Source organism: Clavelina lepadiformis, chromosome 8 (genome assembly GCF_947623445.1).
Source record: "Clavelina lepadiformis chromosome 8, kaClaLepa1.1, whole genome shotgun sequence".
Classification (NCBI taxonomy): Eukaryota; Metazoa; Chordata; class Ascidiacea; order Aplousobranchia; family Clavelinidae; genus Clavelina; species Clavelina lepadiformis.
In genome coordinates this window covers 16,169,886-16,194,500 of record NC_135247.1, presented here as the reverse complement: position 1 = coordinate 16,194,500, position 24,615 = coordinate 16,169,886, and the positions used below count along the sequence as shown (strand labels likewise).

General features: G+C 38.5%; 2 protein-coding genes across 5 annotated transcripts; one reads left to right on the top strand and one right to left on the bottom strand.

Annotated features, from left to right (window-relative positions):
* The first annotated feature begins 5,298 nt into the window (after positions 1 to 5,298).
* On the top strand, positions 5,299 to 8,282 carry LOC143468819 (ras-related protein Rab-13-like). 3 transcript variants are annotated; one of them, XM_076966235.1, is made up of 7 exons: positions 5,299 to 5,462; positions 5,700 to 5,763; positions 5,888 to 6,023; positions 6,187 to 6,279; positions 6,373 to 6,474; positions 6,624 to 6,822; positions 6,886 to 8,282. In XM_076966235.1, exons 1-6 carry the CDS (start codon positions 5,336 to 5,338, stop codon positions 6,801 to 6,803), a joined length of 702 nt encoding a protein of 233 aa, XP_076822350.1. In that variant the 5' UTR covers positions 5,299 to 5,335; the 3' UTR covers positions 6,804 to 6,822; positions 6,886 to 8,282. The 3 variants fall into 3 exon arrangements, with proteins under 3 accessions (XP_076822350.1, XP_076822349.1, XP_076822351.1); XM_076966234.1 differs by having other exon boundaries at positions 6,624 to 8,282; XM_076966236.1 differs by lacking the exon at positions 6,187 to 6,279 and having other exon boundaries at positions 6,624 to 8,282.
* Positions 8,283 to 8,403: 121 nt separating this feature from the next.
* Positions 8,404 to 21,646, bottom strand: LOC143468818 (G1/S-specific cyclin-E1-like). Of its 2 annotated transcripts, XM_076966233.1 has the most exons (11): positions 21,422 to 21,646; positions 20,126 to 20,177; positions 16,931 to 17,114; positions 16,558 to 16,638; positions 15,274 to 15,515; positions 11,321 to 11,456; positions 11,092 to 11,238; positions 10,725 to 10,970; positions 10,199 to 10,336; positions 9,825 to 9,956; positions 8,404 to 9,721 (listed from the first exon to the last, which is right to left on the bottom strand). In XM_076966233.1, exons 2-11 carry the CDS (start codon positions 20,137 to 20,139, stop codon positions 9,572 to 9,574), a joined length of 1,470 nt encoding a protein of 489 aa, XP_076822348.1. In that variant the 5' UTR covers positions 20,140 to 20,177; positions 21,422 to 21,646; the 3' UTR covers positions 8,404 to 9,571. The 2 variants fall into 2 exon arrangements, with proteins under 2 accessions (XP_076822348.1, XP_076822347.1); XM_076966232.1 differs by lacking the exons at positions 20,126 to 20,177; positions 21,422 to 21,646 and adding an exon at positions 17,314 to 18,924.
* Positions 21,647 to 24,615: the final 2,969 nt, after the last annotated feature.

Here is a 24,615-nt window from a genome sequence, read left to right as displayed (position 1 = left end):
AACCGACAAACATATTTTAAAGCTCTGAAACAATTTTGCGGTTCACTTATTTTTTTATGAAACAAAACACTAATGCATACAGCGTCTACGTCGTCGTCGTCTCTGTCGTCAGCGTATATGCAGCTTATTAGTGTATGTACTCGTCCAATGATAGAAACTAACGAGATGTGCGTCGGCCGCTTCTGCTCTTTGGATATTATCAAGTGTATGGCGAGCCTAACCACTACAGTAGAATGTAGATCGTATCCTTCCATGCATACATGCTCTCTAGTGCTGTACAATGACAGCGCTTTCTCTTATTTGTTATTTAAGCCATGCATCAACTAATTAGTGGAATTATGTAAACTTTACGGTATCCTGTTGCTTCGGTCAACACTGCTTTTTTAAATACATTTTTATAAATGTGATTTTCTTTGAAAAAAATATATGTAGTAAAAGTTATAAAGGCAAACACATCTTATCGAATGCCAAGGTTCCAAAGTAGCGATGGCATTTATGTAAGGGTATAGAAATAATTACTATAAGTTACATAATATTGACAAAAAAATTACAAAACACACCAGTGGTTTTAAACTCGTCCAATGGTAGAAACTAACGAGATGTGCGTCGGCCGCTTCTCTTTGGATATTATCACGTGTATGGCGAGCCTATAACCACTACAGTAGATTGTAGATCGTATCCTTCCAGGCCTACTTGCTCTCTAGTGCTGTACAATGACAGCGCTTTCTCTTATTTGTTATTTAAGCCATGCATCAACTAATTAGTGGAATTATGTAAACTTTACGGTATCCTGTTGCTTCGGTCAACACTGCTTTTTTAAATACATTTTTATAAATGTGATTTTCTTTGAAAAAAATATGTGTAGTAAAAGTTATAAAGGCAAACACATCTTATCGAATGCGAAAGTTCCAAAGTAGTGATGGCATTTATGTAAGGGTATAGAAATAATTACTATACATAATATTGACAAAAAAATTACAAAACACACCAGTGGTTTTCAACCTTGTTCATACAGCGACCCATTTTGCAACCCAATATAATCAAATGACCTCCTTCCAAAATTTCCAGCTAAACATATGTAATGCTGTTGTGCATTCACAATAGCAAAATAAAAATGACTAAATGCTGTTGTTGTTGAACAAAGGCTCATGTATTAAATTTATATAAATGGACAGCAGCATTAGTGAGATGGCTGGTGTTGCATTTTGGTAACAGGCTTGTCTATGCGTGGCTCTGTTGTTGCCAGAGCAAATCTTAGATCTAGCTCTACTATTAGTTTATTCCCGGCCTTGTTCTTTGTTCCCGGCAATGCTGAGAAGCCTGTGTCATATAGCCAGGTAGACGGAAAATCCATCAAAAGTCGAATGGCTGTGCTTGCAACTCTGGGATATGAAGATAACATGGCTGACCAATATGCAGGCAAAGTCTTCTCTTTGAAGGCATCCTTCGCAGTTGAGTCACTTTTTAGGGCTATAAACTCCTCTTGGGAAGAATCATCTCCATTGAACATGTTAACAAGGTCTGTGTCTGAGACCAGGTACGGATTTCTAACAAATGCCAAATAATCTCTTGTTGTGTCGGGGGAAATATTTAGCAAACTCGCAGCGAAGATATTGAAGGTTGTTGATTATTTTCGATTTGACATCGTCATTAAGACGCATATCCTCGTTGTCTTCAAGGAATTCATTCAGAGTGGAAATTCCAGTTCGGCCCAGTGTCATCTTTCTTTCCCAGAGTTTAAGTTTCGCCTGAAATGCTGGCAGTGCGTCGATAAAATTGATGATTGTTTTGTCTTGTCCTTGCAAGGAAAGGTTTAACTCGTTTAGTCTGCCAAAAATGTCAACAAGGTAGGCCAGTGATACCACATCTTTTTGCAAAAATTTGACCAGCTCTTTTTTCTTTTGCTGCGTAAAAATATATATATCAACTCGAACCACAAAACAAAGAAGTGCTTAAACACGTTGCCTTTGTTACCACCGTTACCACACCTCCGTGTGGTGGAGGAGATTATAGTGATCTATCTGCTCACAAACGCATCGGTACAAGGGAGTTTTGAGTGCACTGGATTCCACTGAGTTAATTAGTTGTATTACTTGTTTAAGCACCTTCGTCAACTCTGGTCCCAATGTCTTTGAAGCCAGGGCCTCACGCTGTATCATACAATGCATGAACGTACAGTCTGTAGATACTTTCTAAACATGTGCATGAAACCCTGAGCTATGGCTAATATTTCCGGACCACCATCTTTACAAAGTCCGAACAACAGTTCCCATTTACTGTAATATTAATTTCCCTAAAAAAACTATCCATAGTCTGAAAAATCGATCGTAAATTTAAAACGTAGAGAAACTAATTTTTATGCGCCATTGTGAATGTAACTTACGAATGCAATAAGTTGTGCACAGGATGAAACATCGGTGGATTCGTCCAGCTGTAGAACAAACGAGCCAGCTGAGATTATTTGATGAATGACTTGATTCTTGATGTCCTCAAACATTTGTGAAATCTTACGTTGCACTGTATTATCCGAGAGTGATAGTATGTTCAACTTACTCTCTGCTTCCTTTCCAATTAATATGCGATTAATGTCTTTCGCACATGGCAGCATCAACTCTTCAGCAATTGTATGTGGTTTCTTAGCTTTAGCAATTCGCAATGATGCTTGAAACATTGCTTCAACAGCAGCTCGACTTCGTTGCTTAAAAACTCCGGAGGTATCCATACTATATCGCTTCACACAATTTGTCTTTCGCTAAAAAATGATAGGCTAAGTCTTTGTCTTTGCAGTCAGTGTGTTTCGTTTCTAAATGCCCAGTTTTGATGGTTTCATGGGTTCAGCTGAAAAAACTTTCATGCACAGCACACACTGAGCCTTTTCAGAGCCATCAGAGATGATACTGACAAATTCATATTTGAGAAATGATTCTGAATAACTTCGCTTTTTTGCCATAGTGACGTTTAACCTCTCTTTGTGAAAATTTAGCCTGCACTGTATATTTAGAGCCTAATATAACCCTAACCTCAGGAATATCAAGAACAGGATTCCTGCATAAAACAGTTCTAACGGTCATAATCACATTGAAAAAGTAAGCTATGATGTTTCCTCTTGTAACAGGACCAACCATTTATACCATTTATGTCACCAAATTTCACGTTTGGTAATTGTTTGTATATTATCCATGCTGACAGGCGTATTAATGTAGCACTGCACATTGATACGTTTTTAGTTGTATAGTTAGATGTATATTCCACGATGTGTTTTTAGATTTATATTAAGATGTATTTCACCCGTATTGTTGTGGCCATAATGTGTGACTGCGTTTTTGTATAGTATTAGTAATTTATCGATATGTCACTTGAGACTCCTTTTATTGTTAGTAAGTTTTCTACACACGTACACGGTTTACCCCTTTACCCACAACTCCCCCCGAGGTATGTTATGCTGCCCGCAATTTCCAATCTCACACCCTAATGATAATAAATTGATTACGCTGTGGTTTGTTGGAGAAGAGTTGATTGAGTTTATATTTGGTTTTAATACAAGAAAGACATTTGTTTTTATTAAAGGAATGCTCATAAAAGATAGGAGAGCAGAAACCGGTTAATCGACTAGCCGTAAAAGCGGGAGGTTTCCTGGCCAAGGAAAATCTTGGTTACATTTACACAAACCATTTATAATTATAAATGGTTTTCTCATGAAATATAAAATATTTATAAATAAATTTTACCGAAATAGTTTCTATGGTACATCGAAAGCTCTCACGACCCCTAGAAAAAAGACTAATGACCCCCAGGTTGAAAATCACACCTCGCGGTATTTTAGGCTCTGGAAGCTTCCTTCGAAAATGTTGGCGAAAAGAGACAATCGCGGAATATGTCCTATTATAACGTCATAAAGATTTGTTGGCGTATTTTGAAAGCTATTTATATTTGGTTACCTTTTTGCTATTATACAGGGGATCACGACATATGGCCGTGAACAAACTCGCCGGCGACAACTGGTTGTGGACAACTGACCGGCAACAAATTGGCCGGCGATCAAATTAACCGTGACGTAAACTGGCCGGCGATGAAATTAACCGTCGATAAATTGGCCGGCGATCAAATTAACCGGCGACAAATTGGCCGTCAAAAGGTCAAAATTCTAATTCACTATCTAGTCGCTATCTAGTCACTATCCAATTTAGTATGTGTATTGCAGTCAAGGTTGCCACTCGTAGAGTTTTTTGGCCCCTTGTAGGGTGTAGGGTGACCCTACGGGTTGTTCACCTTTATTCATAGATTTCCTATTGTTACATGCATTTTCCCGGTCTAGACGAGTTGTTTGATGAGATTATGAAACAATGCGTTGTAGCCTATCTCATGTAGTAACAATGGACTCATTGCAATAACAATGGACACTTTAGTTAAGTAAATTGTCAGATTGAAGCTGTACGTCAGGACTCCCACGGTCAATTTACCTCCCGGTCAATTTTCATTCCGGTAAGTCTGTTCCCGGTTAGTTTGTTCGCGGTCAATTTACATCACAGTCAGTTTGTTCGCGGTCAATTTACGTCACGTTCAGTTGACCCCGGTGAGTTTGTTCGCGGTCATTTTCCCGCGGCCATATGTCGTGGAACCATTATACAGTACGTTATTGATATATCTTCGGGAAGCTGGTATAAAAGGTATAATGTATAGCGACCCTTGGATTCATTTTGAAAAAATCTCTACTCTCAAGTGTCAACCAATGTAACGAATGATATCAAAAAGGTCGGTCACTAAACCTTCAGCGACTTTTAAGGAAATTGAAGTTGTTCAATAAACCTTTTGCATACTAAAAACGCTTGAATTAAGATGTCGGTCACGTGATACTTTTTGACGACAAACGGCTGTTTCGCCTGTATTACAAAATTCCCTTGATTACTTGCTCTGAGGACAAACGTTTATGTCCCAATTAAACAAATCAGTTTAACTCTATTAACAAATATCATTATTTACTATTTATGCCTAAAGTCCTGGGCAGAAACAAACATTTACCATTGGTGAATCCCCGCTTTATTTCGTCCCGTGAGACGTTTCATATCGCTAGATTAGCTGTTGCAGTACTTTTTGCTTACGGTAGCAATGTCAGAGAATATTCAGTAGGTTTCCACAAATAGACAGTTTCTATACATCGTGTTCCCCATTAAGCGCAATCAGGCGTGACAATATTGCGTTCAACCTTATACCTAAACGTAAATCCCGTTTCGGGACTTTTTTTGAAATCGTATCATTTACTCAGCCAGTAATTCACGTTTAATCTCATTTGCTGAGAGAAAGCGTCAGGGAAACGATTGTTTTGAAGCTAAACGCGATGGCGCTTGCAGATGTTGCTTCGGAGCGGAAAAAGATCATCGTGCTAGGAGATTCAGGCGCAGGGAAAACTGCGCTTTTAAAGCGAATAATTTACAACAATTTTGATCAAACGCAAGCTACAGTTGGTAAGTGCGATAAATCTTTGTGCTTGTGATAAAATCATTTGTGCAGTTGTTACAGACTAAACCTACACACCTACATTCAATATTCAATACGTTAATACATTTGTGAGTCTAAAGATGTTGACTTCAACCACTAGAATTTTTAACAACATTATGCAGTTGTTAAGAAAAGATGTTATTAATCAACGTAACAAGATAAACAAAACACTGATTCAACCACAAACTATTCTTCATAAAAAGGTTTAGAGTTTGGAGTTGCATCGGCCAAGGTAAACGGCGTGCACTACACAAAGCTGGAAATTTGGTGAGGAAGGTCTAATTGTAGAATTAAGGAAGTGGAGTAAAGTATTAAGTTATCATGCCATAATTTGTTCTTCTAGTCAAGCCTTCAGTATCGTGTATCAATAATTCGACATTATCTGTTGCAGGGACACTGCCGGCAGCGAAAAATTTCGTTCATTGGCGCCATTGTATATGCGGGATGCTGATGGTGTAATTATGGTTTATGCTGTTGATGACCCACAGAGCTTTGAAAGCTTGGAGGGTTGGATAAGTGCTTTTAAGGTAATGTTTATGCTTTCCAGCCTTGAGCTTCTTTACTCAGAAATGATGACAATCACACCATCACACATCTCATAGTCTATACTTGACCCTATATACCAGACCATTGTTTTGGTTTCTCTTTTTCAGTGTGCGATGGAGTTTATAGAATAAAATATAATTTCAGGATTGCCACAGCGACCCTAATGGTGTGGCTGTCGTCCTCGTGGCAAATAAACTTGATTTAAACGAAGCGGTCCCTGCCAAAATCGGAAGAAATGTCAGTATAGGCCTACTATAGACTTTCAAAAGGAGTATTTTACTTTTCTCATTAAATTTGACTTAATTTAAAAAAAAAACTTTTTTGTTTTAGTTTGCCAAAAATTTAAAGGTGCCGTTCTTTGAAGTCAGCGCAAAGGAGGCAACAAATGTCGAAACCGCTTTCCAAACCCTTGTACAAGGCATCATAGAAAAGGTGATTTGCATGGTGATAAGTGATAACTTAGAAAAAGTATGATAAACATACCCATAGTTCGTTTGACATTTAATCGATGCTCAACTGATCATGATTAATCGGACATTTGCGTAGCGACAAAGTTGTGAATTCGATGATTTGTTTATTAGAGCAATCAGAAAAATCTTACTGACGACAGATTATCCAATTCAAAAGCTTTGACCGCTCTGGCTGGTGACGGGCAGGTTAAAAAATCAACCAGCTGGCCCAAATTCAAAGGTACTGTTAGCCTGAATGGAAACATAAGAACTCAAGAAGTTGGCGTCACAGTCAAAGACTGCGAATGTTGAGAAGAATAAAAATTACAAGGTTGGATAAAAGATAAAAATGTATGCAATGAGTGGCGTAATAACCGGTGTCTGTGGATTTTAGCGCTTTTTCAAACGGTAAGCACAGAAACCCTCAACCGTGGTTTATCGAAACCCAAAACACTCGTTACGCCGGTTGGCTGAGCACATACAGGCTTTTGGTAATATGAAAAGGATGCGTCAAATTCAAAACCGTGACATCTTATTTCAAAGAATGACATCATCAGTACTGTTTTTCGATTCCTCTTTTCACGCTTCTATACGCTATAGTTTTAGATACTTGCCAAACACGTTAATTCCTGTCTGGAGTACACCATTTTTAGATTTCACATGATTTTACATGATCGCTTTTAGCCGATACATAGGCTACATACCTATACTTTAAACTCCTGTTTTACTCACTGACCGTATTCGAAATTGACATGTAAAGTGAGGATATTCCGTAGCAGTGTTTAGTAGCGGATTTAAAAAATGGGTTTATTGTATTTTCAGACAGGTTCGTTTTGAATCAAGACTAAAGTTTGCTAATAGGTTAGAAATTTTATTTCATATACCACTTACGATTTCCCGCATCTGTTCAGCAAAGCTGGTATGAATAAACAAATACAGCATTATCTTATTCATGAATCGTTGAGAAAAAAGCGTTAAATATAAGGACAAAAGAAGCAAAGCACCAAAAGAAATACCGACGCAAACATGCAGCTGAAGCATTTAATATTTTTATCTAAAACTTTAATGAAGTGCTCTACCAAGACCAAGACTGATTTGCAATGATCAGTAAAGATGAAGATGAGCTAAACTTCAGTTCCCTAAACTCCTTGTTGGCTGTTGGTATTCATTATACAGTCATTTTTTTATTCATAAGCCAACCGTCTAGCGTGTGGATATGTTATCAGATTGTGACGTATTAATCATCAACCCGTTCGTCAGTTTGGCGGCAATTTTGCAACGTATTTACAGCGATAACTTATTAATGATTACATAATAATAAAACTTTTTTGTCTGGAATACTTGCTAACAAGTGAACAACCATTCTTTGGGTTGAGATTAACTTGTTTTGACATTTTCTGCTCACTTAAAGCACAGATTGCGCATTACAGGTAAAATCACATTAACAAATGGTTTTATCTTTCGAAGTGACTATTTCACCGTATGCAGGTCACGCAGCCAGTTATTAATAGGCGGTTAGGCAAGGAGAATGGGTATGCAAAGTCTTTTTTAAGATTTTATTGCAGTTAGAAGGTAAATTTAGGTTAGGTTTACGTTACGATGTTATAACATTTAAGTTCGATTAAAAAGGAATCTGTGAAATCTAGCTTCAAACGCACAACTCTTTCCGCTAAAATAGTGGCAGCATTTATCTTTTAGTTCCAAGGCACGAAATTGCATCTCGCACAATATCTCAGTAACGAGAACCACGTTATTAAAAATAGGTGCATTCTTGGAATGTGCAGCGAAAATTTATCCTTGCAATAATCTGATATATTGCGTCTTAAAAAGAGCTCTTTTGGCGGCTTGATTTAACGTCTGTATTATTTTATGCGTAAAGGTTGACAGGAAAGTAAATACAAATACAAATAAGTTCATTTCAACGTGTTTAATTTACTGTCTGGCACATGGCACAGTTCATAATAAAAAATCACGAGACCAGAAGTCAGCGACAAAAAACAAGAAAAAATTGTAGCGGTAACGAAAGCTACGAACGAGCGGTTTCAACCAACAAGAACTGCAACTTACAACTATGTAAGAACGTCAACTAATGGATAATGCAAAAATTTAAAAATAAAAAAAGTTTATAGTGTTAATGTCGACACTACACAATAGCTAAAATCGGTTGCTTTGAAAACGCGTGCAAAACTTGATAGCTCTAATAAGTTAAAAAACTGTTATTTCGAAATTAAAAACCATCTTTTGAGATATTAAGCAAGCGTTTTACCTAAAATTCAATTGCATAGCGCTTGCTTAGGACTGATGTGAAGTTATAAATTTATCAACATCACTATATCATGTTTAGCACAATAACCAGTGACAGCAACAGTTGTTAAAACTTTTGCTGCACAAACACGTCAACATATAGATTGTGAAAGAGTTAAAACACGTTCAAAGAAGAATGGAAAACAAAAGCAGCAAGATAGACATTTATAAGATTGTTGTGAAACGTAAAAAGAAACGTAGCAGCAAAAACTCTTTCAATCCGTTGCGATGATTGATGTGATAGAAAACAGCATAAAACGGACAAAAATATTTCTGTGAAGGCTGACATACAGGCACTAAAGCTCTAGATTATAACGGAGTTTGGCACCTTGCGAGAAAATTTCTCACCAAAAACTTATAACAAAACATTTTCGATTTGATTTTAAAATATTTCACCCATGCACCAAAAAGATGAAGGCACCAGCCCTAGATAGCAAAGGTAATAGAATAAAATGGGCAAAACGGACACAAAAACTGGAAAAATATCGTGCACGGCGCTAATTATTATGTTGTCTAACAAGCACGGTGTATGACATCACAGTGGAGATAATCGTAGGATTATTGCGTCACAGAGAGTAATTGTCCTATATTGCAACGTGTAACGCCGTATCTAAAAACTTTAAGACACGCCTAAGTGTTTTCGATCCGCCGTCTTCGTAGATGTGCCTTCTCTCAGCAGCGGCACCGAGTGACGAAAAGGAGAAAAACAAACTGCTCACGCGTGGTGCTATTTGCCGTTTACAAATACGACCATGCTTGTGCGCATTCCATTGTCTTTAAGTGCTGCAGAGTCCCGGTAGCGGCGTCGTGGCCATGGACTGTTTCTGACCGCTCTTAGGAGGTGTCATGAAACCTCCCACTTCAGTCGGGGATTGGCAGGTAGCCAACTGTGTCTGGACACGGCTGCGATTTTCCATGGCAATATCCTACAAATTCAATTCCAACTTTAACCACGATGAACCATACAAGCAAAACATACACTTAGTAAAAGCAGTTCAAAATCAGCCGAATTGTTTACCGCTAACTTACCAAGGTGTCAATGTTATTCGCGTGAGTTTGAATATTGTGTGCGTCACTTGCTGCCACCCTGCGGAATTGTTTCATAGGTTGAAGACCGCTGTCTCGGACTGTTATCGCAAACGGCGCCATCCAGTGGACACACTAAACGCATAAACAGTTCAATTAAAAACACGCAAAAATCAGGCAATATTAACAGAACCAACTATATAGCGCACCTAATGCCTTAAAAATAAACGATATAAATAAACCGACAAACACCGGAAAACCGAAGTTTAAAGCAATAAAGTCAAAATTAGGTAAAATGCCGTAAATAGATTAGACATTGATGATAACACTCCTAGTACTTATACTAGAATTATCCCAGTGCTTATAGAATTACTTACAGCGGCGATGTCTTTGAACTGAAAGCCTGAAACTTGGGTGGCGAGCTCCCGCGATGAAAAATGGTACAAGGCGGACGCAGCCAAGACACCGGATGGAAACTGAAGACTCTCGATGTCCAATGTACAGAGGTCGATCAACTAGAATGGAGATAAGAACCGTTAAGATTACCCGACACTTGACGCAGTTTCTGAAACCGCACGTTAAATATCCAGCAAGTAAAGCTGTGAGGTAGCTGTACGCGGAAAGTCCCGATATTAGTTATTTTGTTTGCTAATTGCTAATAACTGCATGAATGTAAAACACAAGCAAAGTGGGTCAATAAATCGGCGGCAACTCACAGTCGCAATATTCACATATTCGAGATTAGGAAGACGACATAATAGAAAAAATATAGCAAAATTTACGAACAGAACCGGACCAGGACGATGGTGACATTTTAAGCACTAGATGCATCTGAGACGTTGTTTTATCAAATTTTAGGACCGTTAACTTTCACACAAGAACTGACTGCAAATTTATTCCCACCTGTGATATGTGGACAAATGTTTCTTGCGGATATTGAGGAAGGAAAAAGGCGGATGACGGGGGGTTGGCTGCGAAAGCGGCGTGAGCTGTCTGAAGATAAACGTTTAGCCAGGACACCACTGTGACTGGGGAAAGCGACCACTTGAGTGTGCTCAGGATTAACAATTCCTGGGATATGATTTCTTCCTCCGTGCAAGCTCCATCGGTGACGTAGGCAAAGTCTGTTAACTTCGGGGGATAGATTTCCTGTAGAGACACAAAAGCTTAGCAAAGACCAATATTTAGAAATCCTTTCTCCTAAATACTGGTTACCTGCGTGAATATAGATTCTTCAAATAAATTTTATTCAAAAAAATGACAAACTTACTTCTAATTTCGCGGCGATAAATAAGGCGGTGACACCGACAAGCTGTAACCTCGTTTTGTGAATGTTGGTTGTGTTGGAAAGATATCGATCAATGTAGTCGATCGCTAAATAAAACGTCTCCCGGTGTAAGGTATACACCTCTGATACCTGTAAAGAGACACACCAGCGTTAGACAAGATACTTTCCATTATCTGGCTTTGCCCTTAGAATTTAGAAGTGGAGTTGCTACCTCCATTAACCAGTCTAGCAGGATGGAGCGCATTCGAGGTTGCAGGTCTTCGTGTCTCGACAAGTAAGCGCTGCTTCGGTAATAAAGCGATTCTTTGTCGACCATCGAGCGCCATAATTCGTCAGAGTCGGCCCAGCTGAAACAAACAAGATGATTAGAACGTGGGCTCTTAGATCGGGCACAAGAACAACAACACGTTGTGGTTATGGTTAATATGAAAGTTAAACTTGATGTTAATAATAGTCATATAACAAGATGAAGACATAAACAAGACAAAATATAATAACGAAGTTGTCCGACTGGCCAAAACAACGGCGACCACAACAACTAAAACCATAGCATCTCATAACGAAATCCAATAAATGCCACAAAATGTACATGGCTCTAACGTTCCTTACCTTTTCAAGTTTAAATATTTGTCCTGAAATGTTGTACGAATTCGCAATGTGTGCATAACCATGGTTGCTAACTTTTGCTCGCAATCTTGTCAAAGAACGATTTATCTTACAAACTTTGACACAGCACAAAAATTTATGCTCGCAATTATTGGTTGTCCTAATCCCTTAAAAATATGTCACAGGTAAACACAACAGAAAGACGTCAAAAAGTTTCTTTGCTCTAAGAAATACGACTACAAATAAATGTGCCTGACTCTGCAGTTTCTTTGCTTTGTTGACCACGGCTTTTTGTGTTCCCTACTTCTTGTTGTTATTTTACTGCTTTTTAAAGAAAATCACAAAAACACTGCATTTTCGATGACCACATTGACTCGGTACTCTTAGAAAACCTATTTAAAAACACTGCCACTCCACAGCTAATTAACGTCTCACAGTCTCTCGAATACCTACAAAACGTGGTGGAAACCACAGACCTAGCTCCCCGGGACTCGACATTCCGATGTGGCTACGTTGGTATGAAGCCAGCCTGTTGAAGCAAGACCGCCTTTCTTTTTTCTCTCATGAAACCGACTGATCTAGTTAACTGTTTCCTGCAGGAGGGCTTAACTACCCTCTCTCTCTCTCTCTCTCTCACGTTCTACAAAACGAGATGCTTTCCCTACGGACAACTATTTTGTCCAAGCCCTAACGTTATGTTATTGAGCCGTAACTTAGGCAAATAAAGGGAAGTGGCGAACAAAGAAGACCCAACAGCCAAGTCGGCGAAATTAAACAAAAGCTGAAACATAGCTTACGGCTCCGGCCCGGCCCTCCTTTGTCACGAAACAAAACACATCCTTTGGTTTACTTTTGACGAGTACAGCCGGTAACTTGCTTAAAATAACATAAACGCGTATACTCGCCCTTACGCAAAAAAAATGCACCGTATACGTGTACGAACTTAAGATTTGTTGAAAATGAAAATGCGTTTTCCGTCCAAACACGTGAGGCTGTTCTAAAGATACAAATTAAAATATTAAAACATTTTCGGACGGAACCGCCATACGTGAGTTTGTTCGATAGCATGCCTACCAATACACAATGTAACCAAAGAAGGAGTCTTAACAATGAGACATTTACTAATTACATCCGATTTAGATTTTCTAAAGTAACCCAACCCCGTACACCTGGGTACGTGAAACCAGGGAACGGTAAAAGGTATGTGCGGCATGACACAGGTGCCAGCTCGCTGCAGGCAGACAATAGGGCCTGGGGAAGCCGGTTGAAACTCCCACGGCTTAATACACAAAATGTTACAAGCGTCTGATTAAATGGTGGGATTTAAACGGAGTTTAAATACACAATAAAGACACATTGAATCTTAAGAATGATGTCTAACCTGTTTAAAGCGCGATCACCACGCCGCCAAAATACTGAAAATTATAATTAGCGGATAAGATGTCGTGTTGTACAAGCAAACGGACTAAACGAGGGATGGTCATCAAAGTAATCATAACTCTGCAACTTTTTGCAACCCGAGGCCGTCAATACCACCTCGGATGAGCAATTGTTGAAAGGAAAACACAAAAACAAAGATGAAAAGACAAGTTAGAATTGTGCAAAACACGACACACCCTGTGGCTATTGAGTCAAGTGATGATATTAGGTTTTCACTTTACAAAACCTGGCTTAATGCTGGCAAGAATAACAGACGCAGATAAATTGCGATCGTTCTAGTCGAAGATATTAATGATAAGATATTAATAGTTATTTCAAATCAGATCAGGGGATCGTTTAAATGCCTTTCACTATTTACGCAAAGATGTCTTCTGTGGACATTTAAACCGAAATTTCTTCTGACAACAAAACACGCCGCGTCACGTGACCGAGACAAGCCCCATCACGTCAAACAGCGGGCAAGTCCGAGCGAAGTCAAAAACAAGAACAAAAAGCTCCTAAACTTAGGCGGTGGTTCTCCCATTATTTGTTGACACAAATACGTTACGTTGTCGTTGCGGGCTTAGGAACGTGTGTTGGCATGTCAAGATTATTCCCACGTTCCAAAAATCCGCGCAACTCGTCTCGGCAATTTCCTGCCATTTAGTAGAATGGTGTTGTGTTAAAAACGCATCATGATCTAATTAACAAAGCCGGCAAGACAATGAAAAATTGGGATGAGAAACTAAGGAACGATCGTTACGCAACGATTAATCGATGCGTAACGATCGAGGCGTCAAAGCGAAACCTACGGGACGAACGATTCTTCCGTCATTTGCTAACTCTATTGTGCTGTGACAATGACAAGATCGATTGCCTCGTCACCGTTTTACCAAGAAGGGGCTGGGAAATCGGGAAATGCAAAATGAGCGCGTTTCTGATCAAAGAGATGCGGTGATTAAGCGAACATACTTGTATGGACCAATCAATGAACTCTGGTTATTAACTAGGCCTGCGCAACCAACAGATATTGCTTTTGTTATTAAGCGATCTGTCAGTGAGGAATGGCAGTTTGGCAATAGCTACTGCCGCACATGATTGTCAACAAAGACACGTGACGACGACCAGCCATCGAGTCAGGCAGATGGTTACGTCACACAAAGTGTTTTGTCATCCGTAGTGGTGTAGGATTTGTTATGGGAGGATCAGGCCCGTGCATGCTCGTACACGCCAGAAGCTCGCCAACCGTCAGGTTACAATGAGAAGCATTTAACGGATTAAACGGTATTCTCATTAATATTGCAGATAGTTGTTCAACGACAGGTATTTTATATATAGTTGTCAATGCAAAATCTCGTTTCATGACACATTTCGACCGAGGTCATAACCACAGGGTCAGGTTCCTGACGTTTCTAACTTACAGCGGACGTTACGTGTCATGTTTGGACTTGCTCATGATTACGTCAACATTACGTAATCATGTAAACGACAGTTGCGTTTTAAATCCTAGAGCAAACTGTTTCTCGTGAAAACACGAGAAGTGATGTAATTTATTGACGAGACGGTTAAGTCGTTGACTTGATAAATCGAAGACAAAAGGAAATTTATGACCGGCAATTTACTATCTCTCGAAGAACAACTGTGGGTTACTTAATGTTGAATAAAAAGTCAATTATGACAGTAGGAAAGACAATTAAAAGCCGTTTTTGTCCTAAAAATAAGAGGCTACCCGTTGATTAATTAGGAAAAATGATTTAAATCTGCAATCACAACAGCCAATTTACGGTTACCCGGATTATAAAACTAAAGAAATGGGTCGGAAAATAATGGGGGATATTTTCGGATTTCGATAATAAGCTTTCATCTGTCCGCGTTCCAGATAAATTTTTAATTTATTACCCGCTGTGTTTGGTCAAACCTTTGTGAAATAGGTCTTCGTTGGAAGCGAAGCCCAGGTACGACATAATTTAATTAATCAATCATAAACAAACGACACGGGAAGATGACTAATGCGAACACCGTGACCTCCAAAAACTGTGCCCTGCTTCACTTTCCAGTTATACCTTGACAAAAGCCAACACGGCAAGACCGACAGACTTTAAATTAATTTCAATGATGTAAAAAATAGGCTTCGCTTACCTAAGAGTAGGCAGAGGAGACGCTCGGCATTGGACTATGGGAGTAAAAATGTTCCGGAACTGATAATGGGACGATGGAGAGTGATCGGCATTGATCTCTTGCAAAACACCCGGACGCTTCCCTCTTGGCCGTGACGTTTGCAGTGATGACGCAGCAAGGGGTATGATGTCATCATTTTCTGCATCCGGTCCGTCTTTGAGCGGGGTGGGAAACATTTGGTCATCGATGGGACGCCAGTCCGTCTGAGCATGAAAATAATGTTTTGAGCTCACAACACTCAGTCTGAGTATCCCTTAAGATTAAGTATTCCTCTTCTGGCTTTGTAACTTCCTGAGAAAACTTTCACAAGTCAAAAGCATCTTTGTTTTTACAGAACACTTTAATTACTTTTTTCACAGTGGTAATACCTGAAGGTAGGGGTTAGATAAAAATTTGAACTGCACATGTTATATATATATATATCGAAGCACAAAGCCATCAACGGATTTTATCAAATGGCAGCGTGGTTCAAACTTTTGCAACTCTTATCAGTTATCACATACTTGCCTTATACCTTGATTAAACGGTTAAAATCATTGTCCTTTACACACCACGTACGAAAGAAGCATATTTACATAAATTGGTTATTGTTAAAAACGTTGATGATAAATCCTAGCTCGACTGATCTGGAAACTACCATCTATTAATTCTACCAAAATGAATAATTAAGCCTTTACTCAAGCACTAAACTCAAAGGCATAAACGTACTAAAACTGGAAGCCCTCATTTAGTCGCCGTTAATTAGTGCCGTAACCAGACGTTACAGAATAGCCAACTAACATTTAACATTTTTAAATACACGTTAAACTTTGATAGCTGACAAGCGAAATGGTTCGCTTACGTTAGCAAATACTAAAACGTGTCTAATTCAATATATTTTGGCGCAACTGTGAGTTGGGATAAGTTCTGCTTGGCGCGTTACAAGTCCGGGCACGGAGAAAGAAGAGTTTTGGTTCAAACGCTTCGGCCGTTATTTTCTAACAGACGTAATCACAACACAATGGACATGGCTTGCAACGTCCCACAATGGTGATGAATAGGCCAATCGATGTATACTTAAGGGCTAGTAAATCGACGCCATTGTTTGAGAAATTTGGATTGCGCTTTGTTGGCAGAAAAAACATGCGGCAACAGCGGCTTGCTGTGCATGCAAAGAGGCCTTTTAAACCGTCATTTTGCGTAAAATTGTTTCTTTGAAAGCGTTATTACAAAAAAGATTTCATTACAGCATTACAATGAACTAACCTCTTTGTAGAACTGTTGCCGCCGTGATTCGACCTTTGATTCCATTGTCTTTCTCCGCTTGGTGCGCTGTTTTTCCTTAATCTGTAAAAAAGGTTTAATTTTAGCCCATTATGTCAAATAAATCCAAATTATAAACACAGTAAGTACACCTGTTTAATCTAAAGCGCCGATACGAGAGATATGTTTAACTTATTGCAAACATGAACGGAAGGGGCAATAAATTGTTCAATTTGTGAAACACTAAACTTACTAGGGGGCAAGAATTCTAAATTTTTAGCGGTTGGGTCACTTAAAATACCACTCCCACGCAAAATATTTATATAACTCTTAGTAATGACGTAATAGAAGGCCATGCGAGGTATATATTTACCACCTTGGATATGTTGCGATTTTCGCGTAAGACCAAGTCGTCAGTGCTTTCTTCGCGTAATCTCTTCTTTAGTGGGAGGGCGGTGGAGGATTTTTTTGAGGTAGAAGTCGACGGTTTCGAGTTCACTTTTGTCTTACAAAGCTGCTGTTTGCTTTTCTGAAGAATCTGGTACGCTCGTTCCGAATGGCTGAAAGAAAAAACAAATAATAAAAAATAAAAATAAATAAAAGAAACATAATAATGCATGGCAGTTTTTACAATGTGAATTTTACCTAATGCAGGAAATACTGCACTACGCAGAGTTTTTATAGACAAAGGGACAATGATTGCCCAAATAGCTGAGCGTTTAAATAACGATACATATTCCGCCTAAATTTTTTCCTTACCTCAGAAACGTGCCTGCACTGACGGTATATTTTCCACGTTTACAGCGCAACATATTAAACGCATCTGCTTAAGAATGTAGGACAAAACCTAAAGCGACACAAACCAGTCGAACTTTAGAAAGACAACGCCACTTTTTGCAGTAGAAGCAGAAAGTTATTAACGCTGGTTAAACCCTGGACTACTCGAAGTGACTACTAAACGTCCACTTCTGCACTTAGATCTCTACAGCTTGTTCACAACAGAGAGGCTTCACACAGTATGAAAGCTGCACGTACGTCGTTGGACAACATTGAGAAAAACGTTCTCACCAGTTCGGTCGTCGCATCATTCTAACGGTCAAACAGGACTGCGATGACACCATGCAACGCTTGCAAGCGTCTAATTGACTGCATGTCGTTTAAGTCGATCACAAAATAAAGACCTTTCCTGGCAAGAAAAAGGCAATGTCGTTGTAAAATAAAAACAAAAGAAATGGGACGTCTAGTACCAGTGTAATCAGCGCTTGCTACCACCGGACGATTAAAAGCGGGATTAGGGAATCGACTTGCAAGCCAAGAATCGAGTAGTTTAGTGTAATAGACAGACAACCGACCAATTCAATTTCGGTTTTCAGTAGTAGCTATTCCCACGACCCAAAATTATTGCACAGATCCTATGACGTTGTTTTTCGTAAATCTAAACAACGGCGAATAAACAACTTGGTCATCGATGTATTGCCGGGCGAAATTTTAAAAGCGTTAAAATGATTTAAGACGAAATGCTATACGAAGCATAAACCTATAGTTTAAACTAGGTTGTTGGCATCCAATATACATACAACTGGCTGGTTTATTACGTATATAACAAGCACATGGCAAGCTTCTGAAAGATGTCACGGTCTGCTACAGAAATCAAATGATTTTAAACATATGGAAACGGTTATAATACCACGGGCCATTTCTGTTACATTTATTCGCCATCAAACACTTTTAACAGTTGTTTATTTACGATGACGTAACTTAAATGTGTGCTATGCGTGCCAACCTTACTTCCCATTTTGCCGCCGGCCAATCAGCTTCGAGAACTGCGCACCTGCCGTAATGCATATTTCATGACGTAACGGTAAATTATTCATAGACAGCGCGTGTTACTATGGAACAGACTTCCAACAGTACAAAAATAACATTCACCAGTTAATATTTACGGGCTTATGTTCCGTCATTGTTTTCGATATTAGCGCGCACCGCAAGACATTTGACGACTGCTCTTACATTCGTGTTAAACCAAAGTCAATTCTGATCTTGTGAACTTTGAAAATAAGAATGGCGCCAGTTGTATAACATGGTTTATGACTTAGTCAAGACTGAACTGGGCCAAGTGATTTTCTAAACTCTGTTGGCGTTTTCCTTATCTTTTATTAGAAAACTTACGCCGTAACTGAGTTCCGTCTGGGCTGTCTGTTTTTAAAAAGTGTCACAGCCGATTTTTCAGGCGGGCTCTTTAGCACCACAAAACGGCCACCGCAAAGGTCATTCATAAAAAACCGACAACGCAATTCTTTGTGGAAGGCAGGAAATTTAAATTGCGTTATTAAGTCATTCGACAACACGGTTCTTTTTAAACTCTATTGATGCGCTGTGCGTTGCAAATTTAGCTTTAAAGGTCACATAATCGACAAAAAATTCCAAATAAATTAACTGCCATAACTTCGTGCTCAACAGTAACATTACGAAACTGCGAAACTTCGAAAAACGTTCCGGCGTTATTTATACAGTAAAGATACAGGCATACAGCAGTTATATACAGCTGATTTTTTACTAATAATTGAGTTTGATCGTGAAACGAGCAGCAAACGATTAATTATTCCGTTGGCACAAAGCGAGTAGAAGCGTTTCATATTTCATATTAGACTTTCCTGCGCTTTTGCACGTTGGACAAATCATCTATCAACAATAAGCGAGTGTCACGTCTGCCCTTGCTAACTTTAAGTGAACAAATAGAAACCTTTCAAGCGTCCGGTATAGCGCATGTGAAATTCCAGTGTATTAAACTCGATACACTAAACACACAGTCTGTCTCTGCGTAAACCTTCGGGCGGTCCGCCAGTGTTGCTATCAAACTTCAAACACTTCTCTGCTAGCACTTAGGGACAAGGCTTTTGCTTTTCTTGCAAAAAGTACTCAATAAAACGCCAGCCTATGGGGCGCAAGACAAAGCGTAGATAATAATTGCTCTTGCAGCTTCTTTTAAAACCAGGTAGGTTACAGTCTGATTCTCGCCCTAACAGGCGCGAATTAGTGATGGCAAAGGGGCGATTTTAATTGTCTTCGTGGTAAACGGAAACTGCAACCAGCCCGTCCTAGTCTTTTCAATTCTGCAGTGTATCCTGAATACGTGCAAGCTTCTATCTATGCAAAAGTTACATCCTGCAAACCTTATTAAAACACATCTGGTCAACTATAAGGAGTCTGAAAGAAGCATTTACGATTCGAAAAAGTTGGTATAACGGTTTTAAAAAAATACCAGTAACGCTGTTGGTATTTACTGAGATGGCAGAAAACGTAACGTATCATTTTGTACGCCTGCGTAAATAGAGATTGTTTGAACAAATTCGCCGAACGTAATTCCATTCAGCCGTCCAGGCATGCCCTAAACATGAACACTAGCTAAAGTTTCTATGCTGACTGGATGTAACTGCGACCTTAAAAGGCTTGCTCTTATAAATTAATTGGCATAACATCGGAATCTAAAGTTAATAGCATGATACATACCACAATTTCGCCTCAAGTAAAAAGTTGATATTTATCATAATTAGGAAATAAACACACGAACCTGTTTCTAGGCATTGTTTGATCACCACACCAGATTGCAAAGTTTGATTGATCTAAACACAACAGACGTTTTAAGTCAATCAGTCAACCTGCAGTGCAACTAAAGTTGTATATAATAAGAGATGGTGTTGAGAAAACCACAAATAGTGTCACACTTGTCCAGTATGACAATATTGACAGAAATAATTCCATGAACCACAATGGTGTCATAATATTTTATGATCCTTTTACAAGTCGAGTCAAGATGTGAAGTGTATGTCATGTTTGCTAACAACTGACATAGTTCTTGGAAGTAAAAAGCAACAAAGGGATTGGGTAAGACATTTGAAATTCAGCTGACCATCAAAAGATCGTTAATCATGAGTGCTTGATAGCTCTTAAAACATAACTTCGGAATAGTTAAGTGAAATACAATGGGTTTGGAAACTGTTTTTCAAATGAAAGCAATATTGGCCTCTAAGCTCAGAAGTTCTGTGAAGACCAGATCTTATTTTTATTTTATATAATGCTGCACAATCCAGCAAGTGAGCGAAAGAATGACAAAACTTAGAATATATTTTCAAAAAAGTTGCTGGAAGAAACTTACTGTTCTGCCGGAATCACACTGTCAGTCAAAAAGTGAAATTGCTTCCAACTGATTAATTACCAATCGAATATGTAGTTTGTCTCTGTATAAATTCCTACCATTTAGATAGCCTATGTGCTTTAAGTATTATCGCAATATAAAACAAATCTGCTATACTTTATAAATATTGGAGTTATTTACCTATGACCCATATTATGAGCTACACATGTATAAGCCAAGCCTTGAACATAATAAACAAGAACTTCATCAGCTAAGTACATGCAAAAATATTTTTAAGGGCTGTGAACTAAACATAAATTTATTGAGAAATATTAGATGGCATGTATGGGGTGGTTGTAGATTTAGTACTACACCATTTCAACAAGTTCATTCACAAAGAAATACATCATCATTAATAGCTGCAGTAAGTGCTTGAACAAATGCAACTTTACTTAACTGAAAGCAGAATTTAGCTGAGAAAGCTAGACTTCTTATGCAACAGAATTTGGCAATCAAAAAAAAAACCAAGCCAAGAAATGCAATACAACATTACAGTTTTAGTATCATAGTTTATAGTTAACAAACAGTTGTCTTTGTTATCAATTGCACAGATCGTACACTAATTCAAATATATTGCTGTTAAACAGAAACCAAAGACACCAGTATTACAGCTTTATCTATTGCTGTTAAGAAAGTAAACAAAATGCACACAACTTCCTGAAGACAAGTTACCTTAGATTTTCACTGTCAAGCGTGCTGCCTTCTTTTTCAATGAAAAGCCGAAAGAAATTAATATGAGTTCAAGTCAGTACTGTCAGTTGACCTATCTGTCCAAGGATGGCACGTTGCTTCTGAAATGAAGTCAATGGAATATGGAAAACGAGGTGGTTTTAGTTGCTGCTGCTACATTGTCTATGCCACTTCCACTTTTACAGCGCGCGAATCATGTCAACCCGCCGGCGCCAAGCTCTCCAGCTGATCGACTTTTTTGTGACGTCATTTATGACGTTAGGCGTATACGCGCGGGCGGAAAACGTGTTGGCGCTCATATATGAATCGCTGCTGCAGCGACTTCTCAATTTGAGTGGGCTGCACGGAGCATATTGATGGAGGTGTTAATGCCAGTAAATGAGGTCTATCGATGTAGTAACGGGTGTATTTTGAAGCTTTTGTAGTTCACTTTTTAAAAACAAAGCTATCCACACATGCCCTCACGCTCATATGGGCCGCCTGTCGTAGCTTTCGGCGGGAGATAATCTTTTCCTCCATTTCCTATACAGATAAACGAAATTCGAAAGCAAATTGCCCCTGTGGCAGACAATTGCAAGTACTGTATTCTAAGATTTTTCGCATTTTATTGTTTAGAGTTGTTTGTTTCTTTCTGAATGGGCACAAAATAAACAATATGGAACAAATAACTTTTCAAATTCAGGTTCCTCTCCGCGATAAGATTTTTATGGTATCTCAACAAAATTGGGAATAATTCTAGGCCCAACATTAAGTAACAATTAATATAACCTGATAAGAAAATAGCCAACGTCTACAGTTATATGGACATCGCAAACATCATTAACCATGACTGTGTCTCATGAAGCCCACCTTCATTGTGGAGTAGGCTCAATTTGAAGATGGCGTAATGCCTGCGTGCACTGCCTAACGAAATAAAACATCCGAACAATTTATACTGTATAGGACAGGGGTGGGCAAACGTGTTCAATGACGGAGTCACTTGCGGAAAACTACAAGCTCCAGCGAGCCGCAAAATCTGTAGTGTCAATAAAAATACGGTAAACAATGCTTGGATAATGAACAATAATGGATGTTGCTATTCAGCTAGAAGAGCCACTAAAAACATGTCGGCGGGCAGCAGTTTGCCCACCTCTGGTATAGGCTGGTTACTAGTATAATTCACTCACTGTTTATAAGAAGCTGCTTTACTACCAAATTTGTAAATTAGACTGTCTAGTCAAGTGAATAGTTTTTTCATGGTTGAAGCAAATTTATTATTGCTTAACAAATTTTGTTATCGAGTTGTAGTTCTTAAATTTTCAAAACATAAAATTTGCTTTAGTTAGCAAAGTTTTTTTTGAAAAGGACCAAATCAGCATTTTTCTTTTAAATAATGTAGTTTTCCAAAAAATAAACTCTCCCTAAGAACGCGTGACTTGCTTAGACTTTTTGTCGTTAGATCCAGAAATAGTGTATTATGACAATGACATCAGTGTATTTTTGATTTTTATTGACGCAGGTTTTTAATAAGAGGACTTTTAAAGAAGACACTGAAAGTTACTTTTGGTGAAACTCAAATTTGTAAAAGAAGCAATTTATAAAATTCTTGTTTAACATTTTCTTTCACTGTAGTGACACAGCTGATGAGAGAGATTAAGATGACTTATGGTGAATATCATATTCCATTTTCGCACGAAACACACTGTTACGACGGAACCATAATAATTAATCATTTCAATTTGCTGACTTATCTTTAGGTTAGCGGTTCTCAACCTGTGTCTCATGAACGTTTTAATCCTGTTTCTTCCATGTTGTTTGTAGGAATAAGTGTGTTGCAGTGCATATTACTTGAAAACTCGTAGACCAACCGGGTTTTCACGAATTAAAAGAAAAATACTTCGGATTTCGGTTCGTTGCATGATATTAATGTTGCGGAAAGCACACCTTGTGCAAAACGCCAAACTTTACACGCAGTTCAGTTTTTCATTTATTCCTTTGACTTGCCGCCAGTAGGCCTATGTTCCAGTTTCTACTTCATCAACAAAAGGTTACTTTTAAATAACAATGCATTGTGAAGCTTGGACAGGGTTTTATTTTGACCATTCTTTAGCACATCTGCAACTTCCTGTTAGCCAGAGTCGAAACGAATTAAATCACTTTTTCCAAAGACTTGACGAGTCCCTTTATAAAAAAGTACATCAATGGCTTGACTTGAGTCAAATCTCTATTTATTGGTCCGAAAACATTATCTAACTAAAATGCATTTACTTGTTTACGAACGTGTACTGTGCAACCAAATTTTGTAACAAACCTAAACGTTTCTGGTTGACAAAATTGTCGTTTTGCTTTCGATTAATTATTATCAATTAATCAATATTTACGAAATAATTCGAGTCACTTATGCCAAAAGACTTGACTAAAGTCTTTAACGGTAAATGACTTGACTACGACTCTGCTTTTAGCATGTTTTCCGTTCGAATGAAATATAGATATCGCCATGCATATTTTGTGGTTATGCTTAATGTCTTTCTTTTCGCTTGTTTCCAGTTGATCCTTTCTGTCATCGTCAACCTAAGCACTTTTGATAGATTCGGTGGTCGTGCTAATCTTCCATCGTTATGGCAGTTGCTAAAATTTACACCCTTCACGAATGAAGCTCTCGAAGCTTTGCCACTTCTTTCCTGTTTGTTGATGAACAGGTTCCTTGTTATATTACGCAACAATAAGATTAGAACCATTTTTCACTCCTCACAGTAAATGGCGAGAAATAAAAGATAAAAAGCCTGTTACCGTATTACCAACTATTTATCGCAGTGTGGGTTTTATCACTGGGGCGCGTCATTGCTAAGAAAGCATAAGATTTAGAATGAAAATACATTACGAAGTGGTTTAAAAGCTTTTTGTTTCTGTAATGTAAGCTTGCCGCAAAAAAGCGTAGGTTGTATTAATCTGTAACTTGCTAAAAAGGTTGATAACCACTGCTTTGGGGTGTGTAAGAAACAGTGCTGTAACCAAGTCATTTTTTAAGACTCGAGTCAAGTCATTTGCGAAGTTGACTTAAGTTAAGTCGAGTCAAATTACTGATTGGATCAAGTCAAGTCAAGTCAAGATATAATGCAAGTCAAATCAAGTCATGTCATTGGCTATACCTTTAACCGATCGTTCGCAATGAAATCAAATGTCTGTAATTCAGTTGG